This window comes from Microcaecilia unicolor, chromosome 5 (assembly GCF_901765095.1).
Source record: "Microcaecilia unicolor chromosome 5, aMicUni1.1, whole genome shotgun sequence".
Classification (NCBI taxonomy): domain Eukaryota; kingdom Metazoa; phylum Chordata; class Amphibia; order Gymnophiona; family Siphonopidae; genus Microcaecilia; species Microcaecilia unicolor.
Window position 1 is genome coordinate 324,843,007 of NC_044035.1, and position 23,335 is coordinate 324,866,341.

The 23,335-nt window shown below is 48.3% G+C and overlaps 1 protein-coding gene across 1 annotated transcript in view; it reads right to left on the reverse strand.

Annotated features, from left to right (window-relative positions):
• Window positions 1-23,335, reverse strand: part of WTIP (WT1 interacting protein) — a 238,722-nt gene that overhangs the window by 64,672 nt on the left and 150,715 nt on the right. The window contains exon 3 of the mRNA XM_030204445.1: window positions 15,707-15,774. Coding sequence (XP_030060305.1) covers window positions 15,707-15,774 — 68 coding nt within the window. The remainder of the gene's footprint in view (window positions 1-15,706; window positions 15,775-23,335) is intronic.

Sequence of the window (23,335 nt, forward strand, 5' to 3'; positions counted from 1 at the left end):
CTCCCTATTCCTCGCCAAACAGGACTACTACACTCACTTGACTAATTCCCTCAGCTCTAACCCTCGTCGTCTCTTTGCCACCCTCAACTCTCTCCTCAAAGTGCCCTCCGCTCTCATCCCCCCCTCACTCTCTCCTCAATCACTGGCTGATTACTTCCGCGACAAGATCCAGAAGATCAACCTCGAATTCACCTCTAAACCTTCTCCTCCTCTTCATCCTATCACCCACTCAACCAATCACCCACTCAACCAATCAACCCATGCCTCCTTCTCCTCTTTTCCTGATATCACCGAAGAGGAAACCGCCCATCTTCTCTCCACCTCGAAATGCACCACCTGTTCCTCAGACCCCATTCCCACCAACTTACTTGTCACCATCTCTCCTACTATCATCCCTCCCATCTGTCATATCCTCAACCTCTCTCTCTCCACCGCAACTGTCCCCGACACCTTCAAGCATGCTCTTGTCACACCTCTCCTCAAAAAACCTTCACTTGACCCTACCTGTCCCTCCAACTACCGCCCCATCTCCCTCCTACCCTTCCTCTCCAAAATACTTGAACGCGCCGCGCCGTTCACAGCCGTTGCATTGATTTTCTCGCCTCTCATACCATCCTCGATCCGCTTCAATCTGGCTTTCGCCCAATTCACTCGACAGAAACGGCATTATCCAAAGTCTGTAATTACCTGTTCCTCGCCAAATCCAAAGGTCATTACTCCATCCTCATTCTCCTCGACCTATCCGCCGCCTTTGACACTGTCAATCACAACTTACTTCTGGACACACTGTCCTCTTTTGGGTTCCAGGGCTCTGTCCTCTCCTGGTTCTCCTCTTATCTCTCCCATCGTACCTTCAGAGTACACTCTCATGGTTCTTCCTCCACCCCTATCCCGCTCTCTGTTGGAGTCCCTCAGGCTTCTGTCCTTGGACCCCTTCTTTTCTCTATCTACACCTCTTCCCTGGGCTCCCTGATCTCATCTCATGGCTTCCAGTATCACCTTTATGCTGACGACACCCAGCTTTATCTCTCCACACCTGACATCACTGCGGAAACCCAGGCCAAAGTATCGGCCTGCTTATCCGACATTGCTGCCTGGATGTCCAACCGCCACCTGAGACTGAACATGGCCAAGACCGAACTTCTTGTCTTCCCACCCAAACCCACTTCTCCTCTACCTCCACTCTCTATTTCGGTTGATAACACCCTCATTGTCCCCGTCTCTTCTGCCCGCAACCTCGGTGTCATCTTCGACTCCTCCCTCTCCTTCTCTGCGCACATCCAGCAGATAGCCAAGACCTGTCGCTTCTTCCTCTATAACATTAGCAAAATCCGCCCTTTCCTCTCTGAGCACACCACCCGAACTCTCATCCACTCCCTCGTTACCTCTCACCTTGACTACTGCAACCTGCTCCTCACTGGTCTCCCACTTAGCCACCTATCCCCCCTTCAGTCCGTTCAGAACTCTGCCGCACGTCTTATCTTCCGCCTGAACCGATACACTCATACCACCCCTCTCCTCAAGTCACTTCATTGGCTTCCGATCAGGTACCGCATTCAATTCAAGCTTCTGCTACTAACCTACAAATGTACTCGATCTGCAGCCCCTCCTTACCTCTCAACCCTCATCTCCCCTTACGTTCCTACCCGTACCCTCCGCTCTCAAGACAAATCCCTCCTTTCCGTACCCTTCTCCACCACCGCCAACTCCAGACTCTGCCCTTTTTGCCTCACCTCATCCCACGCGTGGAACAAACTCCCCGAGCCCATACGCCAGGCCCCCTCCCTGCCCATCTTCAAATCTCTGTTTAAAGCCCACCTCTTCAAGGTAAAATTATGTATCATACCTGATAATTTTCTTTCCAATAATCATAGCTGATCAATCCATAGACTGGTGGGTTGTGTCCATCTACCAGCAGGTGGAGATAGAGAGCAAACTTTTGCCTCCCTATATGTGGTCATGTGCTGCCGGAAACTCCTCAGTATGTCGATATCAAAGCTCCATCCGCAGGACTCAGCACTTAGAGAATTACACCCACGAAGGGACACTCTGCCCAGCTCACCACCGCCGAAACGGGGGAGGGGAATTAACCCAGCTCATCCCCACACAAGTGGGGGAGGGGAATCCATCCAGCTCATCCCCGCGGAGCGGGGGAGGGACACCACACCCGCCGATGCGGGGGGATCTGGCTTATCCTGCAACCGCAACCGCGGGAGGAGCTGACTGACCCTAACACCGCCGAAGCGGGAGGGGTACAAAGCTGCCCTACAGCCGCACGAAGCGGGAGGGAGTGCCGGCAGAATTTAAATCTCAATCCAGCCCCGTAAAACGGAGGGGAGAGGAATGCAGCAGCTCACTGTAACACAAACTCGTCTCAACTCTTGAAGAATCCAAGTGAAAGAAGAACTTGAACATGAAGTCCTCCTGAAGTAACTGAAGGCTAAACTTGAACCTAAAATTCAACCAGAATATAAACAGTACAGATATCTGGGAGGGGCTATGGATTGATCAGCTATGATTAATGGAAAGAAAATTATCAGGTATGATACATAATTTTACCTTCCATATCATCAAGCTGATCAATCCATAGACTGGTGGGATGTACCGAAGCAGTACTCACCCAGGGCGGGACATAGAAATCCCTGACCGCAACACTGAAGCTCCAAACCGGGCCTCCGCCCGAGCAGCCACAGTCAAGCGGTAATGCCTGACAAAGGTATGGGCCTTCCCCGCGGCCACCCAAGCCGCTGCAATGGCTTCCTTGCCCATCTTGCCACTGTAGGCTTAGAATCCTGCAGACCCTTACGAGTACCTGTAAACAGGACAAACAGATGATCCGATTTCCGGAAATCATTGGTCACTTCCAAGTATCTGATGATGACTCGTCTCACATCCAGAAATTGAGAGCAGAGTATTCCTCTGGGTAGACCTCCCTACGAAAGGAAGGGAGACAGAGCTGCTGAATCACATGGAAGCGAAAAACAATCTTGGGCAGGAAGGAAGGCACTGTGCGAAAAGTCACTCCTGCCTCAGTGAACTGCAGAAAAAGCTCTCAACACGAGAGTGCCTGGAGCTCGGAAACTCTTCTGGCTGAAGAGGTAGCCACCAAAAAGACTGCTTGCAACGTCAGGTCTTTCAGAGATGCCCTCGACAAGGGTTCAAAAGGCGGCTTCTGCAATGCTCTTAGCACCAGGTTGAGATTCCACGCAGGCACCACTGAGTGCAGAGGAGGGTGCAGGTGATTAACTCCCTTGAGAAAGCGCACCACATCTGGCTGCGAAGCCAGGGAAGCACCCTTCAGGCGGCCCCTGAAGGAAGCCAGAGCCGCTACCTGAACTTTCAGGGAACTGAGCGACAGGCCTTTGTCCAGACCTTCTTGCAGGAACGCCAACACTGAAGAAATTGGAGCAGTGAAGGGAGAAAGTGAGCCTGCTTCACACCACGCTGCAAAGATACGCCAAACCCTGGCGTAAGCAGTAGAAGTAGAGCGCTTCCTCGCTCTCAGCATAGTGGCGATGACCTTGTCTGAGAAGTCCTTCTGTCTCAGACGCTGCCGCTCAATAGCCAGGCCGTAAGACCAAAGGGGGAGGGATCCTCCATCACCACGGGACCCTGATGTAACAGGCCCTGCTCCACTGGCAGCCGCAGAGGATCGCCGACTGAGAGCCTGAACAAGTCCGCATACCAGGGACGTCTGGGCCAATCCGGACCCACCAGGATTACCCTGCCGGGATGCTTTGCCACCCGGTCTAGCACCCTGCCCAACAAGGGCCAGGGCGGGAACACATAGAGAAGCTCTTGTGTCGGCCACCGTTGGAGAAGAGCATCTACTCCCAGGGATCGAGGGTCCCGTCCTCTGCTGAAAAAGCGCGGCACTTGGCAATCGGCCGATGACGCCATCAGATCTAGGCTCGGCTGGCCCCAGTGCTTCGTGATGCCCAAGAACGCCTGAGCAGATAGCTGCCACTCTCCGGGCTCCAAGGTATGGCGACTGAGAAAGTCCGCCTTGACATTCATGACTCCGGCAATGTGGGCCGCTGACAGCTGTTCCAGGTTCGCTTCCGCCCACTGGCATAGATTCATGGCCTCCTTGGCTATAGGGGCGCTCTTGGTACCTCCCTGGCGGTTGACATAGGCCACAGCCGTGGCATTGTCCGACAGGACCCGTACAGGCTTCAACACCAGTACCGGGATGAACTCCAACAACACCAACCGAATGGCTCTGAGTTCCAGGAGGTTGATAGACCACTTGCCTCTGCAGGAGACCAGAGCCCCTGCGCTGTCCTTCCCAAGCAGTGGGCTCCCCAGCCCATCAAAGAGGCGTCTGTCGTGACGACAATCCACTCCGGGGTCACCAGAGGCATTCCTGCAGACAACTTGTCTGTCTGCGTCCACCAGCTCAGCGCCTTGCGCACTGCTGGGTCCAAGGGAAGGCGCACAGCATAATCCTCCGACATCGGAGTCCAGTGCAGCAGCAGAGATTGTTGTAGTGGTCTCATATGAGCCCTGCCCAGGGCACTACTTCCATCGTGGCCGGCATAGAGCCCAACAGCTGCACGTAGTCCCAAGCCCGAATAGGAGAGGCTACTAGGAACTAGTCCACCTGAGCCTGAAACTTGACAATCCGATTGTCTGGCAGGAACACTCTGCCCACTTGGGTGTCGAATCGAACTCCCAGATACTCCAGGGACTGAGTCGGGCGCAGCTGGCTTTACTCCCAGTTGATGATCCAACCCAGGGAGCTCAAAAGAGCAACCACCCGGTTCACAGCTTTGCCGCACTCTGCATAAGAGGGGGCTTGGATCAACCAGTCGTCCAGAGAAGGATGGACTTGAACTCCTTCCTTCCTCAGGAAGGCCGCGAAGACCACCATTACTTTGGATAAGGTCCGCGGAGCATTAGCCAACCGAACGGGAGGGCTCTGAACTGGAAGTGTCGGCCCATTACTGCAAAACGCAGAAAGCGTTGATGAGGAGGCCAGATGGGAATATGCAAGTACGCTTCCTTGATGTCCAAGGATGCCAGGAACTCTCCTGCCTTCACTGCCGCTATAACAGAGCGGAGGGTCTCCATGCGAAAGTGCCGAACTTTCAAGGCCCAATTGACCCCTTTGAGGTCGAGGATAGGCCGTACAGAACCTCCTTTCTTTGGAATCACAAAGAAAAAGGAGTAACATCCCTTGCCAAGCTGAGTTTCTGGCACCGGAACGACCGCCCCCAGGCGGATCAGATTGTTCAAGGTCTGCTGCACTACCACAGCTTTGACCGGAGACTTGCAGGGAGAGAGTACAAACCCGTCTTTTAAGGGTCGGCAGAACTCTAGCTTGTAGCCATCTCTGATGACTACCAGCGCCCAAGCGTCTGAAGTTATTTTGGTCCACTCGCCCATAAACGAGGACAGCCATCCTCCAATCTGCACTGGGGCGTGGACCCAGGCCCCGTCATTGGGTACGAGACCCTGGGGGAGGACCGGAGGGAGCACCTCCGGGACGGCGGTCTCTGCGAAAGGAATGCTGCTTGGGGGAGAAGTTCCTCTTGAAGGAAGAGGGGGCAGAGGAGCCCGACCTGCCCGGGCGGTACCGACGGGTTTCCTGAAACCGTCCTCTGGAGGTACCAGGGCAAGTACTAGCCCGAGCCCTGACCTCTGGTAACTACTTGCCCTTAGATGTGCCGAGATCGGTCACGATTTTGTCCAGCTCGACCCCAAAGAGCAGCTTGCCTTTAAAAGGCAATCTAGCCAGGCGGGATTTAGAGGCGTGGTCAGCAGACCAATGTTTCAGCCAAAGCCACCGCTGCGCAGAGATTGTCTGAGCCATGCCTTTCGCTGAGGCCCTCAAGATATCATACAGCAAGTCTGCCAAATAGGCTAAGCCCGATTCCAGGGCCGGCCAATCAGCCCTCAAGGAAAGATCCGAGGGGAAAGCCCGCTGCACCATAGTCAGGCACGCCCTGGCCACATAGGAGCCGCAAATTGAGGCCTGCAAACTTAAAGCAGCTGCCTCAAAGGACGACCTTAAGGCCGCCTCCAATCTTCTGTCTTGGGCGTCCTTTAGGGCCGTGCCACCTTCCACCGGCAACGCCATTTTCTTAGTCACCGCAGTGATTAAAGAATCCACGGTACGCCACAGATAGGCCTCACGTTCACTTTCAGTCAAAGGATAGAGGCGGGACATAGCCCTAGCCACTTTAAGGCTCGCTTCCGGGACATCCCATTGAGCCGCAATTAAGGTGTGCATGGCATCATGCACGTGGAAGGTTCTAGGCGGGCGCTTCGTCCCCAGCATAATGGCAGAGCCAACAGGGGCTGAGGGAGAGACGTCCTCCGGAGAGGAAATCTTCAAAGTGTCCATGGCCTGTACCAACAGGTTGGACAAATCCTCTGAGCTAAAAAGCCGCGCTGCAGAGGGGTCATCCGCTCCAACTGAGCAGGGATCCGTCTCCTCCAAGGAATCCGCAAAGGACCGTTGGGAGACCTCAGATACGCTGCCCTCATCTACATCGGAGGAGACAAAGTCCTCCAAGGCCTGTGAATCAACCCGAGGGCGTTTACCTCTGGGAACCTCAACCTCTTTATCAGACGAGGGAGCAGGGGCAGCGTTTTGCATAAGGAAGGCCTGATGCAGCAGCAAAACAAACTCGGGGGAGAAACCCCCCAAACTGTGTACTTCCGCAGCCTGGGCAACAGCCCTAGACGCACCCTCAACCGGCGCTCGCAAGAGCGGGGGAGAGACATGCTGCGCATCCAAAATGGCGTCCGGCGCGACACTCCGCGAAGGAGCCGCGCGGGAAGAACGGCGCTTAACTTTAGCCGCTTTTGTGCCGTCGCCCAAATTAAGGGCGTTTATGGCATTAATGTCTCCAACCTCAAGGGCGGCCCAAGAAGAAGCCGTCTGAGCCGCGTGGCCGGCCAAGATGGCGGAGGCGAGGAGCGGGGGATGGGCGTTTATGGCGGGAAAAATCGCCACGCCGGAGGAAGGACCGGGACATTCATCGGCCACGAAACTGTCACCCAACAAGGGCGAATCAGGCTTTAAGACCCCCGCATCCCCTCTAGAAGCGCCCAAGCGATCCGGGGAGCGACTCTTTACGCCCTCGCCCTCCGACGCCATATGCCACGTGGAGATAAATCGGGGAACCCCCTGCCCGCTATAAAAAGGTAAAAATTACCTGCTGTCCGCTCCGAGCTGTAACGACCTGGTGTCCCAGTGAGTAGCTGCAATAAACGTTTAAATAAACGTCGAAATAAACGCCTTTAAGGACGTTCAAAATTTTTTTTTTTTTAAACGGAGCCATCGGGAGGGGGGAGAAAAGGAGGGACCTGGCACCACCAGGTTTGCACTTGCTCAAAAGAGCCCTCAACCCCAGGCACTCAACAAAACCTAAAAATTAGGCTTGGAGGCCTAGCCAGAGCTGCTGCTGTGTGTGACCACCACCTGCTGAGATAGAGAACATACTGAGGAGTTTCCGGCAGCACTTGACCACATATAGGGAGGCAAAAGTTTGCTCTCTATCTCCACCTGCTGGTAGATGGACACAACCCACCAGTCTATGGATTGATCAGCTTGATGATATGGAATGTCGCCTTCGGCTCCTAACCTCTACACCTCTGCCCAGGAAACCTAGACTGCCCAACTTGACATTTCATTCCTTAGATTGTAAGCTCCTTTGAGCAGGGACCGTCCTTCTTTGTTTATTTTGTACAGCGCTGCGTAACCCTAGTAGCGCTCTAGAAATGTTAAGTAGTAGTAGTAGTAGTAGTAGTTTCTCGATTGTTGGTTTCTGTTCACTGGCTTCCTATTAAAGGATGAGTCTTGTTTTAATTAGCTTGCTTTGTATTTAAAATCTTACATGCTTTGGCTCCAGAAAGTTTGACTCACTTAGTGGTATTTCCTTCAGTCAGAAAAATTTCCAGGTCAAATGATTCCTGTTAATCTTTCCATCTTTCAGCTTAAAAAGATATTGGCATCGTCTTTTTCATATACAACTGTTGTGATCTGGAATGAGCTTCCTTCACCGGTGAAAACACAGACCTCTTATTGTGCTTTTCACAGAAGTCTTAAGACTTGTCTTTTCCAACAGTTTTTGAATTAGGGTGAATTTTTATATTTTTCTTATTTTCATTTATGTAATTGTAGTTCAGTATTTCATTGTAAACCTCCCTGGACCCTTTGGGGGAGAAAACAGTCCATAAGTACAAGAGGAACGGTTGGTGGATGCAGGGCCAAACTAACTATTAAGCAAGACTAGATGGTCACCTAGGGCAGCACCCTATAAGGGAGACAGCAAAAAGCAGCTGAAGTCAAAGCAAAACAGTAAGGGGTCCTTTTACAAAGGCGGGCTGAAAAGAGGTTTGTGGTAGTGTAGGTGCAGGTTTTGGGCATGCGCCGATCCATTTTTCAGCGCACCTGTAAAAAAGGCTTTTTGAAATTTTTTGCCAAAAATGGACGTGCAGCAAAATCAAAATTGCCGTGTGCCCATTTTGGGTCTGAGACCTTACCGCCAGCCATTGACCTAGCGGTAAAGACTCATGCAGTAACTGGGTGGTAATGACCTACTACTACTATAAATCATTTCTATAGCGCTACCAGTCATACGCAGCACTTCACAATTGAACATGAAGAAAAGACAGTCCCTGCTCAAAAGAGCTTACAATCTAAACCAGGATACAATGGCATTATAATACCCTCATTTTTGTTTTCCATCCCTTTCCCGACAATACCCAACACTCCACCTGCTCTCCCAGCCGCAGCAGCACTCCGAGCAAAAGATCCCAACGCATCATCAATGACAACTCCCAGGTCCCCTTCTGCCACTTGGTGTGCGTCCGTTTCGGACGCGCGCCAAAAATGAAATTACCGCAAAAGCCACGTGGTAGTCGGGCAGTAACTCCATTTTGGCGCGCATAGATGCTTACGCGGCTTAGTAAAAGGGCCCCTAAGTGTTTACAGGCACATAAACTCAGAGGACCATCAGTCACTCTTCCCTCTAAGCTGTGTGGGAGTCCTCCAATTGCATTGCTGCCAGTAGGGGGTGGTGCTTCAGTATTGTGTTTTCAGTAGCTAGGGACAAGCAAGTTTCCTGGAGTGCTGTAGAACTTGCTTGTCCCTCACTACTGAAAATGTGATCGTGAAACAGCGCCCTCTACTGGCAGGACTGTAAGCGGATGACTCCCGCTCAGCTTAGAGGGAACAGTGCCATCAGTGCCTACTTTGACCTGCAAAAGAAAGTTTAATATTTGAAAGTATGATGTCCAATTATGCATTTTTGTAGATTGTAGAGTTTAATTATGTTAAGGGAGAGGGTGAGGCTGAAGGTTCGCCTGCAGTGCCCAATTTATGTGCACCAGCCCTGGATGGATGAAAGAATGAGTTCAGGATGTCACCCCCATCAAAAGCATTACTGTAGTGGAGACATTTTTAAAAGAGATCTTAATTCACTCATCAACAGCAAAAAGAAAGAGGAGTCAAATAAAAACTATATAAAATGCAATCAAGCTATTCAAGCAATAAAGCTCCAGATCTGGAAACCCTCATGGTAGAAACGGACTTGGACATTATGGCCATTACAGAGACATGAGTCTCATGAATGGGAGGGATATCAACAAAACTGGCTATAAACCATTTAGGAGAGACAGAGATGGTAGGAAGGGGGGAGGGGTATCTCTTTATGTCAAAAACAATATTAAATGCAGGGGGTGTGGGGAAGAGAAGAAGCAGTATGGATCGACTTGGAAAGAACAGATGGCATTCACATCCACTGGAAAGAGACCTAATCAGAGAGATATTGCAAAAGTGGGAATAAGGGGCGAACTGATACACTGTAATCTACTGGATGTAGACTGGAGTATCCCATCTACAAAATTTGAAGGAAATTAAGAAAGAGTGGATACGTTATAAGGGGCTTTGCACAGAAAAATGGTGTCAGAACCCCCACAGAGAAGGGGCAGCGCTTGATCTGGTACTTATAAATGGAGAAAGTGTGTCGAATGCCTGGGTGGGTGTCCACTTGAACAGCAGTAATCATCACACAATATGGTTTATTAATAATAATAATAATTATTATTATTATTATGATTTATTTACTGCCTTTTGGAATTCAATCAAGGCAGTGTACAGTATAAAAGCTAAGACAGAGGCCAATCTCACCAAACTCAAAGTCCTGGATTGTATGCATGACGGCTTTAGCAAAATTGGGAACAACTTGTACAAAGTAGCTGGCAGGGTGGGCGGAAGTAAGAGAAGTAGAAAGACAATAGATTAACTTGAAGTGGGCTTTTAAAAACGACAACAGATGAAAGGAAGGTAAATAAAAGCAAGTGGAAAGGGAAACTGATATGATTCTCCAAACAAGTAGATGATAAAGGAAAAAAAAAGGTTGTGTTCACAAAATATAGAGCACATAAATCAAAAAAGAAAAGAACACCGGATAAAGCTCAAAGAAGCAAGTAATTGTTTTAATGAAAGCAATTCTACATTAAGTTATTTTAACATATCATTTGTTTTACATCATTAGGAAACATCAATTTAAATTTTGATTTCATTCTTTCCATAAATAAGCTTAAGCATAGTTATGTAGTAAGGATAAATATGATATTTTGCCATTTTATGTAACACCAAACTGAAACACCAGAAGTAAAAGTGTAAAACAAGAATCTGTGTTGTGCCTGTAATTATTTTTTAAATGATCAGGAAGCAAGAATAGTGTAAGTTAAGTCTGCAAAACTACTCTGCAGTTTTTGCCATTTGCTCATTTACTATAAGAGGTGCGCCTTGAGATTTAGTACAAAAACCATATCGGTTGAATTCCAAAAGATAAATAGCAAAGTGAATCTAATAATACAAACAAATAAAGAAACACGTGACAAAAGAAATGAAAAAAAAAACTTCAAAATATATACATCAGGACTGGAGGACTGGCCTAGTGGTTAGGGTGGTGGACTTTGGTCCTGAGGAACTGAGTTTGATTCCCACTTCAGGCACAGGCAGCTCCTTGTGACTCTGGGCAAGTCACTTAACCCTCCATTGCCCCATGTAAGCCGCATTGAGCCTGCCATGAGTGGGAAAGCACAGGGTACAAATATAATAAAACAGTATATAAGGCAAATATAAACAGAAGCCACAGATTTAATTAGAATTGGAAAGTAGTGTATATGGAATTCAACTGGTACAGTTTTTGTACTAAATGTCATTTTTTATATCTTTGTATTTTTATTTATTTTTTTTGCTTACTAAGATAATTTACATTACATTATATTTGTATTTATATAAATGTTATTGTTTTATTATTTTAGACCCCTGATGCAGGCGCATGGTTGCAGAAACACGGCCCGTGTCGGGTCTTGTCAATAAAGTTCTTTTTACTGTCCCATTTCCGGAGGTCGACATTTGCTTTTTTTTGCTGTACTATATTTCTGGTGTACTTTTTACCCTCTCTTCTTTGACTTACCAACCTCTATGACAGCCTCAGATGTTAAAGGCACGTCTGTTACAGCAGAATGCAGGTGCTTGGAGTGTGTTGGTTAGTGCAGTATACAGTGGGAGACCCAGGTCCCTGTCTCCCTCTACCTGTCATACTTGTGGTGGAAACTCTGACCCCTCCCAAAGTCACCAAAACTCTACTGTACTCACATATAGGTGCCTCCTTCACCCATAAGGGCTATTGTAGTGGTGTACAGTGGAGGTCAGTGTGTTTTGGGAGGATTTCGGAGGGCTCAGGGGGGTAAGATAAGGGAGCAAAGGTGAGATGTGCACCTGGGAGCATTTTCATGAAGTGCACAGAAGTTCCCTCTAGGGTACTTCATTGCTCTCCTGGGATGTCTGGGGGATGTGTCTACTCAATATGCTGGCTCACCCTACATCCAAATGGCACGAATCTCTATGTTTTGCACTTATTTTCTTTTTTAAAAAATGAACCAAAAAACAAAACATCAAAACCACAAAACCTTGTTCGAAACAGTATGTTCGATAAAAAAAGACGTTTTTCTTTTTTTGAAAATGACCTTATTTCCTATTCGGATTTTGGACGTTTTGTGCAAAATGTCCAAAGTCGGACTTAGGCGTCATATCGAAAATGCCCCTCTACGTAACTTTGTAAGTCTAAGTGCTTTGAAAATACACCTCTATGTATAGTCAGCACTGCTGAAAATATATATGTGTGTGCGTGTATGTGTCAGGGGCGTAGCCAGACAGCAGATTTTGGGTGGGCCTAGTCAAGAAGTGGGTGGGCACCAAGTGTTCTCCTTTCCCCCCCCCCCCTCCCCCCCAATGCAATGAGGCCAGTATCAGCAGCTTAAAAAGCTTTGACTGCTGACATGGAGAGCAGTGTTTTCAGCACCATCAGGGGGAGGTCTTCAGCTGGCGTAGCTTGGGATCCCCACTAGCTAGCACTAAATATGTGCTGCTGTTGGGTGGGCCTGAGCCCTAAGTGGATGGGCCCCGGCCCACCCAGGCCCACCTGTGGCTACGCCACTGGTATGTGTGTGCAAGTGTGTGCGTATGTGGTTCATGCCATCAGTGTCACTTTCTATTTAGTTTAGGCGTGCTTTTTAGCAGGCCTAAGCTAAACATATAAATTATTTGGCTAGCAGCTGAATATTACTGCTATCTGGATAATTTCATGGCTTCTCCCTCGTGTCGTCAGGCCAGATAAAAGGAATTTGGATTTTCAGTCCAACACTATCTAAATAGTATCTGAAAATATGTGGATAGTAGACTTATAAGTCTGTTTGAAAAACGACCTCTAAGATTATAGGGTCAAAGTCACTGACGGATTTCCCCATTTGAACAGATTAGGGTAACAACCATGTTCAGTCAGGTCTTTATCATTTTTATCTTCTTTTACAATTATGAACATTTAAAAGAGTAAAGCAAGGCCTTAGTGCAGTGTCTCTCATTCAGCCCTGTATGGGGCTACACCGTTGCCCGCTCATTTCACCACAGCAGGACTGCAACTATCTCATGGGTGTCTTATAGCTATGCACCCTGGTGCATTGGTCAGCTACAGCCATAAGAGTTGTGACCCTGATTATACAAGAACGGTCAAAAGCTTATTTCCCCAGTGCTCGATGCTATGTAAATATACATGGAGATGAATTGTTCAATCTGTCAAAAATCTAGTATTCTGACCCTCACTACAGGCCCAAAAGTTGCCTACGGGACCAAACTTGCCCTTTAGACAGGAGAATAGTCCTTATACATTTTGGAGGAGAAGCCTAATGTTTAGTGCAATGAGCTAAGAATCTTAGGAACTGGGTTCAATTTCCACTATAGCTCCTTGTGTCTTTGGTTCAGGGGCAGAGCCAGACCTCACGGTGGGAGGGGGCCAGAGCCCGAGGTTGGGGGCACATTTCGAGTGCCGCCCCGCCGCCCCCCACTGCCACGCCTCGCCTCCTCGCCCCAGCCATGCTCTTCTTTCTTCTTGTTTCTCCTGTGCACGCTGACGCGCCTTCTCAGTTTCACGTAAAGGAGCGTCAGCGTGCACAGGAGGAGCAAAGAAGAAAGAAGAGCAGGGCAGCGAACGCGGCTGCGCCAGAGACCGGCGCCGAAGAAGGCTTCAGCTGGTGGGGGTTGGGGACCCCCGCCAGCCAAACCAGGGGCCCAGGCCCCTGTGCCCCCCTGTAGCTACGCCCCTGGCATAGGCAGGCACTACTGCCTGGCTAACGCATGCCCCGAGCGGTAATTCAATTTTGGCGCGCCCAAAACATGCAGTAGAAAATTTTCTACCGCAGGGCCCTTACTCAGTGGTAACTGGCAGTTGGCACATTCTGCACGCTTACCGCCCAGTTAACATGTGAGACCTTACTGCTAAGTCAACGGGTGGCGTTAATGTCTTAAATGGACGTGCGCTGGTTTTTTTGCCGTACGTCCATTTTCCAGCACATTTTAAAAAATCCCTTTTCCAGGCACGCTCTGGAAATGGACCAGCGCGCGTCCAAAGCACGCACCTACACCAGTGCAGGCCACTTCTGGGCGTGCCTTAGTAAAAGGGCCCCTTTAATTTTAGTTAATTGCCCAGGAGTCCACTGAGCTAATAAGAGAGCAAAAAAGCTTCCTCCAAAAGGCTTTCTAAATGGGGTGGAAATGATTAATGTTCAGAGTGGGGAAGGAAGGTGGGGGAGGAATGGGGGTTTGAGCCTGTCTCTTAATATTTGATATGATAAGCTGTGTGGTGCATATGAGAGGCAAATGCACCATGCTGGCTGTTTGTTGAAAAGGTTTGATTGAAAACTTTCAATAAAAAGGAAGTTATAAAAAAAAAAAAAGAAAGAAAGAAATGAGAAATGCAGTTTCCTGATTTCACTGTACTGGTATGCTCTCCTTTTAATATACTTGTTGAACTACAATGGGCCTTGGTATCAGTGACTGAATTTCCTACCCAATATGCTAACGTGATATGATTCTGTACTGGTGCAAGTCTGGCCCTTTTAACTCCATGTTTAGGAACAGCCAGCATCCAGCAGGAAAACTGTATTACAATAACTCAGAGGCCTGTACAAGGCTTCAGTCAGATCCTCAGAAGCTTAGCCGAGATTGGGAGGCGGGGCTAGTGCTGGGAAAGACTTCTACGGTCTGTGCCCTGAAAATGGCAGATACAAATCAAGGTAAGGTATACACAAGAAGTAGCACATATGAGTTTATCTTGTTGGGCAGACTAGATGGACCGTGCAGGTCTTTTTCTGCCGTCATCTACTATGTTAAGAATTTTTAACCAAACAGAAGGTCTCCCCTACACAGTAGAGCTAAATGGACATCAAACATATAAACGGCAAGTGACCGTACTCACTTGCAAATGCGCAGTACAGACTTCCCTCTCTGTCCCGCCCTCGCGTCAAGACATCATGACATCAGAGGGCGGAACAGAGAGGGAAACGGAGTCGAATTGTCGGACGCTGCTGCCGCCTGGAAAGGAACATCGCGCGAAACAACCTCCACCCCCCCCCAATCCCCGCCGCCGCTCCCACCCCCCTCCGTATCGGGCCCCCTGCACTGACCTGACAGCGCCTCTCACTTCCATGTGGAAGCGCTGCAGGCAGCAGCAGAGCGATCTGCTGCTGCCTGTAGCGCTTTCACACGGAGGTGAGAGGCGCTGTCAGGTCAGTGCAGGGGGCCCGGCACGGAGGGGGGAGGGAGCGGTGGCGATGAGGGTAGCTGGACATGGGGGGAGGGCAGGGGGGAGTGGCCATGGTTGCTGGACTTGGGGTGAGAGCAGGGCACAGAGGAGGGTTGCTGGACATGGGGGGGGGGGAGGCCAAGGGAAAGAGAAGGGTCGCTGGATATGGGGGGGGGGAGGATTGGTGGACGGGGTGAAGCCAGGGGAGAGAGGAGGGCTGCAATACTCGCCCGTTTTTACGGGCTTAACAGCTAGTTTGTATATAAAAAGCAAGCCTACAACACAGGGATGATATTCCGCCATCAGACAGGTCTTTCTTCATGGTTAATAGTTCTAATATTGCAGACAGAGTTTGGGCCACCCTCTTGACACTGGTGAGGGGGTGTTATATACTGAAGGGAACACTCCCCAACAACTCTGATATTGGCAAACAGGGTCGCTCTTCCCCATTCCATGATCTTGTCAGCATCAAGGGGAGACCCTCAACGGTTTTTGGCTCCAAGGTCCCTAGTGCCATCGTACCCCAAAGCATGCTGGCTGAGAAATGATTTCCAGTTCTTAGACCAAAAAAGTGCAGAAAACAATGAAAGCTCACTTACTAGAAAGTCTTCCTCGCAGTACACTTTACCGTTCACATTGTAGAAGGCTTTACCACGCAGTCTTCTTCCTGTTCACAAGAAGAAAAAAAAAATTACCATGATTACATGTTGGGGGTGAGTACACGAAAAAGTATCAAAAGTGAGAATTGCAAACTATTTTAGAATGCTCCAACTTCTGTAACTAAACATTACAGAAAAGCCACTTCTGCTTATGCAGCAAATGGATGCCTGAGCACATCACATGAGTCTGTTCATTTGCTTTGGAACTTTAAGAGAAAAAAATGTACTTGGCAATCTGGCTTTAGGCAGTCAGCATAATCTGAGAGGCTTTAACAGTTTTGTCACTTGGGAATCTCCAAGAAGTGCCTGAATTACTGTTTTAATGATTTCTTTCTATGCTGTACCTTACTCCACTGAATCTCAAACCTGGTCCTGGAGGCAACCCCAGCCAGTCAAGTTTTCAGGATATCCACAATGAATACTCATGAGAGAGATTTGCACACACTGCCTTCACTGCCTGCAAATATCTCCCCCAAGGTGGGGGGGGGGGGGGGGCATTTTGGTCTGCCGCCTCGCCGCCCTGCCGCTCCCCCCCCCCCACCACCCTGCCACTTCCCACCCACTGCCCACCAAATACCTTGGCTGGCGGGGGTCCCTGGAGACCAGTGCTGGACAACACGTCAGCTAGCGGGGGTTGGGCACCCTGCCAGCAAAACCAGGGGCCCACAGGAAATTTGGGGGGCCCAGGCCCCCGTGGCCCCACATAGCCACGCCACTGGTGCATGTCGCTTGACGACATATCCATGCTCAGCCCACCTGTATACCACCTAACAGTTGCATGCTAACCCGCAGATCCTTTACAGCCTGACTTAACTTGTGCATGCAAATCCGGTCGTATTCTGGATTCGCATGCGCAACTTAGTTATCAAGTCAATCAGCGCTGATAATTGCCATTAATTGGCATTAATTATAATTTATGCACACAACTGTCTAAATGTATTCTGTAATATGATGTGCGTAAATGATAAGTTGTGTTGTTGAAAAGGAGGCGTGGAATGGGCGGATCGTGGGGGTTTCTAAAATCTATGCACATCGTTATAGAATACACTCGGTCAGCGCCTAATTTAGGCAACCGGCATTTACACCAAGTTTTACTTGACGTAACTGAATGTGACTAAATTTAGTTGCGTGAATGGGTGCTCAGCGTATTCTATAAACCGCGCAGAATATGCCTAGGCGTATTTTTTGTCAGCGCCAATATATTTAGGCGTGATTATATAGAAGCTATGTCTTGTCTGACGACTTGTGAGCCCTTGGGTCCCTCAGGAAAACGTGGGGGAGTCCCAGTTGTTTCCCCAAAAGACAGCCGAGCACCCCGAGTCTTCACCCGCGGCGACCACCGTTCACCAGGGGTTGAGCCCCCAGCTGCAGGTGGCCAGCGGGGCTTCTGGAACCGCGGGGGTGGACGGACTGACCGGACACCGGGGAACTGGACCCACGAACAACAGCCAGGGATAGGTCAAGCAGGCAACAAAGAGTAGTCCAGGGACAGGCAGAAGGTCAAGGTAGGCTGCAAGCAGAGTAGTCCAGGGACAGGCAGAAGGTCAAGGCAGCGTCGGGAAAAGCAGCAAGTCCAAAGATCACACATGCAGGCTGGAACCTCTGGAATCAGAAGCCGAAGCAAAGGTCTGCAGAGAACCTGCTCCTTAAATACTGTCAGCCAGCCTCAGCTGACAGGGGCGGAGACCTCCGACGACTTCCCTCGCGGAAACCTCTTGGAGTGGCTCTGTATCGGTCTTCGGGCGGGACCTCTGTTCCCTCCGCCCAATCAGGGTTCTCCAGGGTGGGGTCTTGGTTCCCGCGCCCAAGACGTGGAAAAGACGCCGGCCCGGGATCCCGGCGCCATCTTCCCCGCCGGGCCGCGCAGGAACTCTAGAGCCGGCGATGGGAAGCACGGGGCCGCGAAAGCCGGCCCTCGGCCACGATCCCAGAAAGGCCAGCCAGCGCCCCGACGGATCCCGGCCAAGCCTGCCCCGGGACCATGATGGCCGGCTATCGGAGCAGGAACCAGGTGAGCCGCCCAGCGGCGGAATTACAGCCGGCCAAGCCCGGGAGGGTTCCTCTTCGGGGCTAGCGTCCATAGGGGAGCAGGCTAAGTTAGCGAGGGACGCGACAATCTAGTCCTAAATGATTTAGGCACACTGTTTATAGAACAGCGCCTAGCAAATACGCACGTAACTGCCAATCACGCACAGAGACGCTACTATTCTATAAACTAGGCACATTATTGCCACTTAAATTTAGACGCCAACTTATAGAATTGCCTTTTAAGCATCTTGCAGCTTTACTACCAACCATAAAGCATGCCCTGTAATGAAAATGCAGTGAACCAGGGGGTCTCAAATGCAGATCCTCTCAGGCTGCATATGAATTTATGACGTTCAGAGTATCCCAAACGTGCATTCAGGAGATTTATCTGTATGCAGTGGCTCCAGCTTATGGTTAACCTAAAAATCGGGTTGGTGTGTAGCCCTCAAGGACTGAGGAATTAGTCTCCTAACGTATCATCAAAATGAACAAACAGCCTCAGAACACTCGCAAGGGGCCTTAACTGCACTCATTCTAGGAGAAGTTCCTCTGCTATTTAATTGAGTAATTCAGAAAAACAACATTAGAGTGCGATTCCTCATAATATCATTTCCTCTCATTACCCTTGGCACTTGTACTTTAATTATATGCTTAGGATTCTTTTCTTCTTTGTTCTCATATATTTCATTCTTGTATTTTAAAGTAATCACAGCTGGGTCTACCTACCTGGTTACGTCTGTGAGCAATTAGCGCCCTTGCTACATATTTAACCTGTGTCTGCATTATACATTTATTTTGGACTTTGTGCCCTTCTGTATTGTTGCATCTTTGTAGGTAATAGCTCCTGTCAGTAGCATTGGTATCTGGCCTCCACTAGATTGAAGTTTTTATATTATACAAGTATTGATTTATGTACGGGTAGAGAGGCCAGACAGCAATCAAGGAATTGTTGGGCCCTGGTGAATAGGTTGGATAAAATGTAGCCAAGGATACACTCCGTCTGGACCATAAAATATTCTGATTATATCTAATTTCTCCTAATTTTCCATTAGGATTGAGGGTGTTAGCTAAGCATGTCACATTGGTGGCAAGGATGGGACATAGAAAGAGAACCTGATTCCAATAGTAGCAACATTCCATCTAGAATCTCCAATAGCAGCAACATTCCATTTAGAATCTCAAACAGGGAAATGGGACTTGATATACTGCCTTTCTGAGGTTTTGCAACTACATTCAAAGCGGTTTACATATATTCAGGTACTTATTTTCTACCAGGGGCAATGGAGGGTTAAGTGACTTGCCCAGAGTCACAAGGAGCTGCAGTGGGAATTGAACTGAGCTCGCCAGGATCAAAGTCCACTGCACTAACCACTAGGCTACTCCTCCACTAACAACATTCCATGTAGAAGCCTGCCCTTGCAGATCAGCGATGCGGCCGCGCAGGCTTCTGTTTCTGTGAGTCTGACGTCCTGCAGGACGTCAGACTCACAGAAACAGAAGCCTGCGCAGCTGCGTTGCTGATCTGTAAGGGCAGGCTTCTACATGGAATGTTACTAGTGGAATAGCAACATTGACAAACATTAACATTCCATGTAGAATCTCAAATAGTAGCAACATTCCATGTAGAATCTCAAATAGGGAAAGGGAAATGGGACTTGATATACTGCCTTTCTGAGGTTTTTGCAACTACATTCAAAGCAGTTTACATATATTCAGGTACTTATTTTGTACCAGGGGCAATGGAGGGTTAAGTGACTTGCCCACAGTCACAAGGAACTGCAGTGGCAATCAAACCTAGTTCCCCAGGATCAAAGTCCACTGCACTAACCACCAGGCTATCCTCCACTTCTCGAACCTGTCATGAGGTGCCTCCAACCAACATTCCTTGTAAGTTTTTTTCCGGCGCATGCATGCTTATGCCCTGCTGTTTGGTATATAATTTTGGCAAGTGAGGAGCAGGGACAGTCTTTCTCAGCCCAGTATACTGTAAGCTGTAGTATAAAACCCAAGCTTTTTTCATTTGTTTGCTCCATTTTTCTGTTCTCATCCACTTCTCTCTCTTCATTGCCACCTCTTTTATGCTTCACTAGCTTTTCTCAAATCTTTCAGGCCTCCTATTCCTTCCACATCATTCCTTAACAATATAATGCCTTCATTTTCTTTCTTATCCCTTACCAGCAAGAACCCATCTCTTTCATCCAGCATCTGCCCTCCTGCCTCCCTCCTCATCATCCACTTTTTACTCCTCTGTTCCTTATCTGTCCCAAGTATCTGTCCTCTACTTTCATCACCCTCTACCAAATGTGTCCCTGCCTCCTCCCCTTCCCTTTTCTTCCACCCTTTCTCCAGCATTTGCCCCCTTCCTCCTTCATCCTCCACCAGCATCCTCTCCCCTGCCTCTTACCCCCATCCCATGCATCTATGCCCTTCCTACTCCTTATCTCTGTGTTTGACCTTCATCTTGTTTCTATATCCCCCTCTTACCACTTCTTTCCCAACATCTGCTCCTTCTTCTTGCCCCCCTCCCCAGCATTTGTTCTTTTGCCTTTCCCCATTTCTTCCCCTGCTTCTTGACTCCCCTCCTTCCCCGGCATGTGTTTCCTTCTTCATCTTAATTTCTCTCTTTCCCCATCTATTCCTGGCTCCCCAATATTTACTCTCTTATGTGGAAGTCTGACCTCTAGTGGTAGTCCTGCATGACTTCTGCTAGGGACCTGATGCCGCCATTTTTTCAAATGAAGCTACCAGTGCAGGAGTGGCTGGCATTGCTCCTGATAGGTGCTGCTGGGGAGGGGGGGGGGGGGGAGATTGGTGCTTTGAGGGGTGGGGGTGCTCTTGTTTTAAAAAGGGATCAAGGCTGAATTAGACGAGTGTTTTCTTTTTTTCTGTTTACTGTTTAATTGATCTCCTTGTCTTATCTCACTCTCCCTATTTTTCTTCACTTTGTGGTCTAAGAAAGAGAAAAATTGTATATAATCCATATATCTAGTTGGGATTGTTTTCTTCTTATCTTGTATTAATGTGCAGTCATCTCTGTATTACTGTTTGCAAGTGACCCTTGTAAAATGAAAAATTATAAATAAATGATTTAAAAAAAAAAAAAGGGGGGGGATCAAGGGTCAATCTGAGGGGATGTTCTATATTTAAAAAAGGGACCAGAGCGTGGGGGATGGGTCCATGGGACTGCTCTTAAATGCATGTAACACAACTCATTATTTTAGCATGCATTGGGTGTTACACTTTGGAATTGATTTTAGAAGCAGTAACATCAGTGAATGCAGCCAGTGTACATGTATAAAGCAGTGGTTTTAGAAAGGGAAGTACATGCATACTCTTCCTTTTAAAATTATTTATATATACAAGCAGCAGCGCCAGGCACTTAGGTATATTTATATCTGCTCCACCCATCACTACCCCTGTGAATACCTAAGACACATGTTCTATGAATGTCTCATCATAGATGGCTTTTGGTGCTCTATTTGGAAAACTATACAAAAGATTCTGAATACTTTATATACTGTGGGCCATATCTAATAAATAACGCCCAAAGTTAAGTGAAAATGGGGGAGTAGGGTGAACGCTGACTTCCACCAAGCAAGAAAACAGAGAGACTTCAGACCAATAGAAGTGTATTGTAGCCAATGCAGCACTAAGACTCGACACGGTGCCGTTTCGGCATTTCTGCCTGCATCAGGAGTCTAAACACACACACACACACACACACACATATGTATACATTATTCTTATAAGAAATTACAATTACACATTAAAGATATACTGAACCATACATGAAAACATTGGTGTGGTGTTTGTAGCAGTCAAAAAAAATCAACAAGGTAAGAAGGTAAATATAAAGTTGAAGAATAAAACAGAAGGTAAAAATATAATAGTAAAGAATAAAAACATAGGGGGTCTTTTTTTCTAAGTGGTTGTAAGCCCAATGCGGGTTTACCGCTCGCTGAACCGGAAGTACCGGCGGGCTACCGCAGTACCCAACTCCAGTGTGCGCCATTTCCGGCACTACAAAAATATTTTTATTGTGCTGGTGTTTATTCAGCAGTAATTGGGCAGTGCCGTGCTGCCCTCTTATCACAGGAGCCCTTACCGCCACCTCAATGAGTGGCGGTAAGTGCTCCCTCCGAAATGGCCACACAGCAAGTGCTGCGTGGCCATTTCTTAAAAAAAAACAAAACAAAACCTTTTACCCACTGTGGTAAAAGGGGGCCTTAGTGTGCGTCAAGACACGCAGGGCCCCTATTACCGCAGCCCTTAATGTATTATGTATTATTTTATTTTAATTATTTATTTATTTGATTTTTTTGTTGTTATTGTTGTTTTTCCATTTTTGTTGTTTTTTTTTTTGCATTTGTAAACCACATGGAATCTTCTGTTAGGATATGTGCAGGATATGAGTTTTGTATTAGATTGGATTAGAATAAATAAATAGGTGTATCTAAAAAACGGAAAACAAAACTAAACTTTAAAAAAATTTTTAACAAACCTTTATTGTAGTAGCAAGCAAGAACAATATGCAGAGGATAACAGATACACAGTTGGTTCTTCAGTGCATCTAGCTACTTCAGACTACTACCTAACTGTCCATGAATGACTCCCCCATCCCATTCAAACCTACTATAGTACCCTATTATATTACTACAGCAAATCCTAAAGCACTGAGGCCCTCATATTTCCCAATCAACATTGTCTGTATAAGCGCCATCGTCTGTCAAAAGAAGCCACCCGACAGCGGCGCAAAGCCGTCAGTCGATACTTGGCATACCAGTGGTCCAGCTTCAACACTACCTTTTCGATGCTAGGGACCTGGGGCATTTTCCACGTACTCGCCACCACCACCCTTCCCGTGTCAATAACAGATCTGTACTCTCTGAGAGTTGGGGCACTGGTACGTTCAGTACAGCCAGCTCCATACTAGGATCCAAGCTCTCCTGCAGGATCTGTGAAAACAATGCCAAAAATCTTTCACTTTGGGGCAATCCCACCACGTATGGCTTATAGGTCCCCTGTAGCCCACACCCACCTCAGCACTGACCCCCGGGGCGTAGCCAGACAGCAGATTTTGGGTGGGCCTAGGCAAAAAGTGGGTGGGCACCAAGTGTTCTCCCCCAAACCCCCCCCCCCAAAAGAATATCTCAGCTGGTGGGAAAATGCTTCTCTCCAATTTGGCAGTCTGCAGCAGGCATGTGCTGAAAACTGAGCATGTGCAGGTGCCAATATCGTAGAGAGCAGCATTTTTATTACCATCAGGGGAGGTCTTCAGCTGGCGGAGTTTGGGATCCCCACCAGCTACCGCTAAACGTGTGCTACTGTTGGGTGGGCCCTGGCCCACCTGTAGCTACGCCACTGACTGACCTGTGGAGCAAAGCCCCATAACTCTGAGCCGCACTGGTGTGCAATACCATCTCATCGGCACCTTATAGCCATTAAAACTAAACTTTTTAAAATCAAAATTGCTGACCTGTGGATGTGCAGCCCAAAGTTAGGCACCATTATGATCAGCGCCAAGCTAGTATTCTGTAAAGG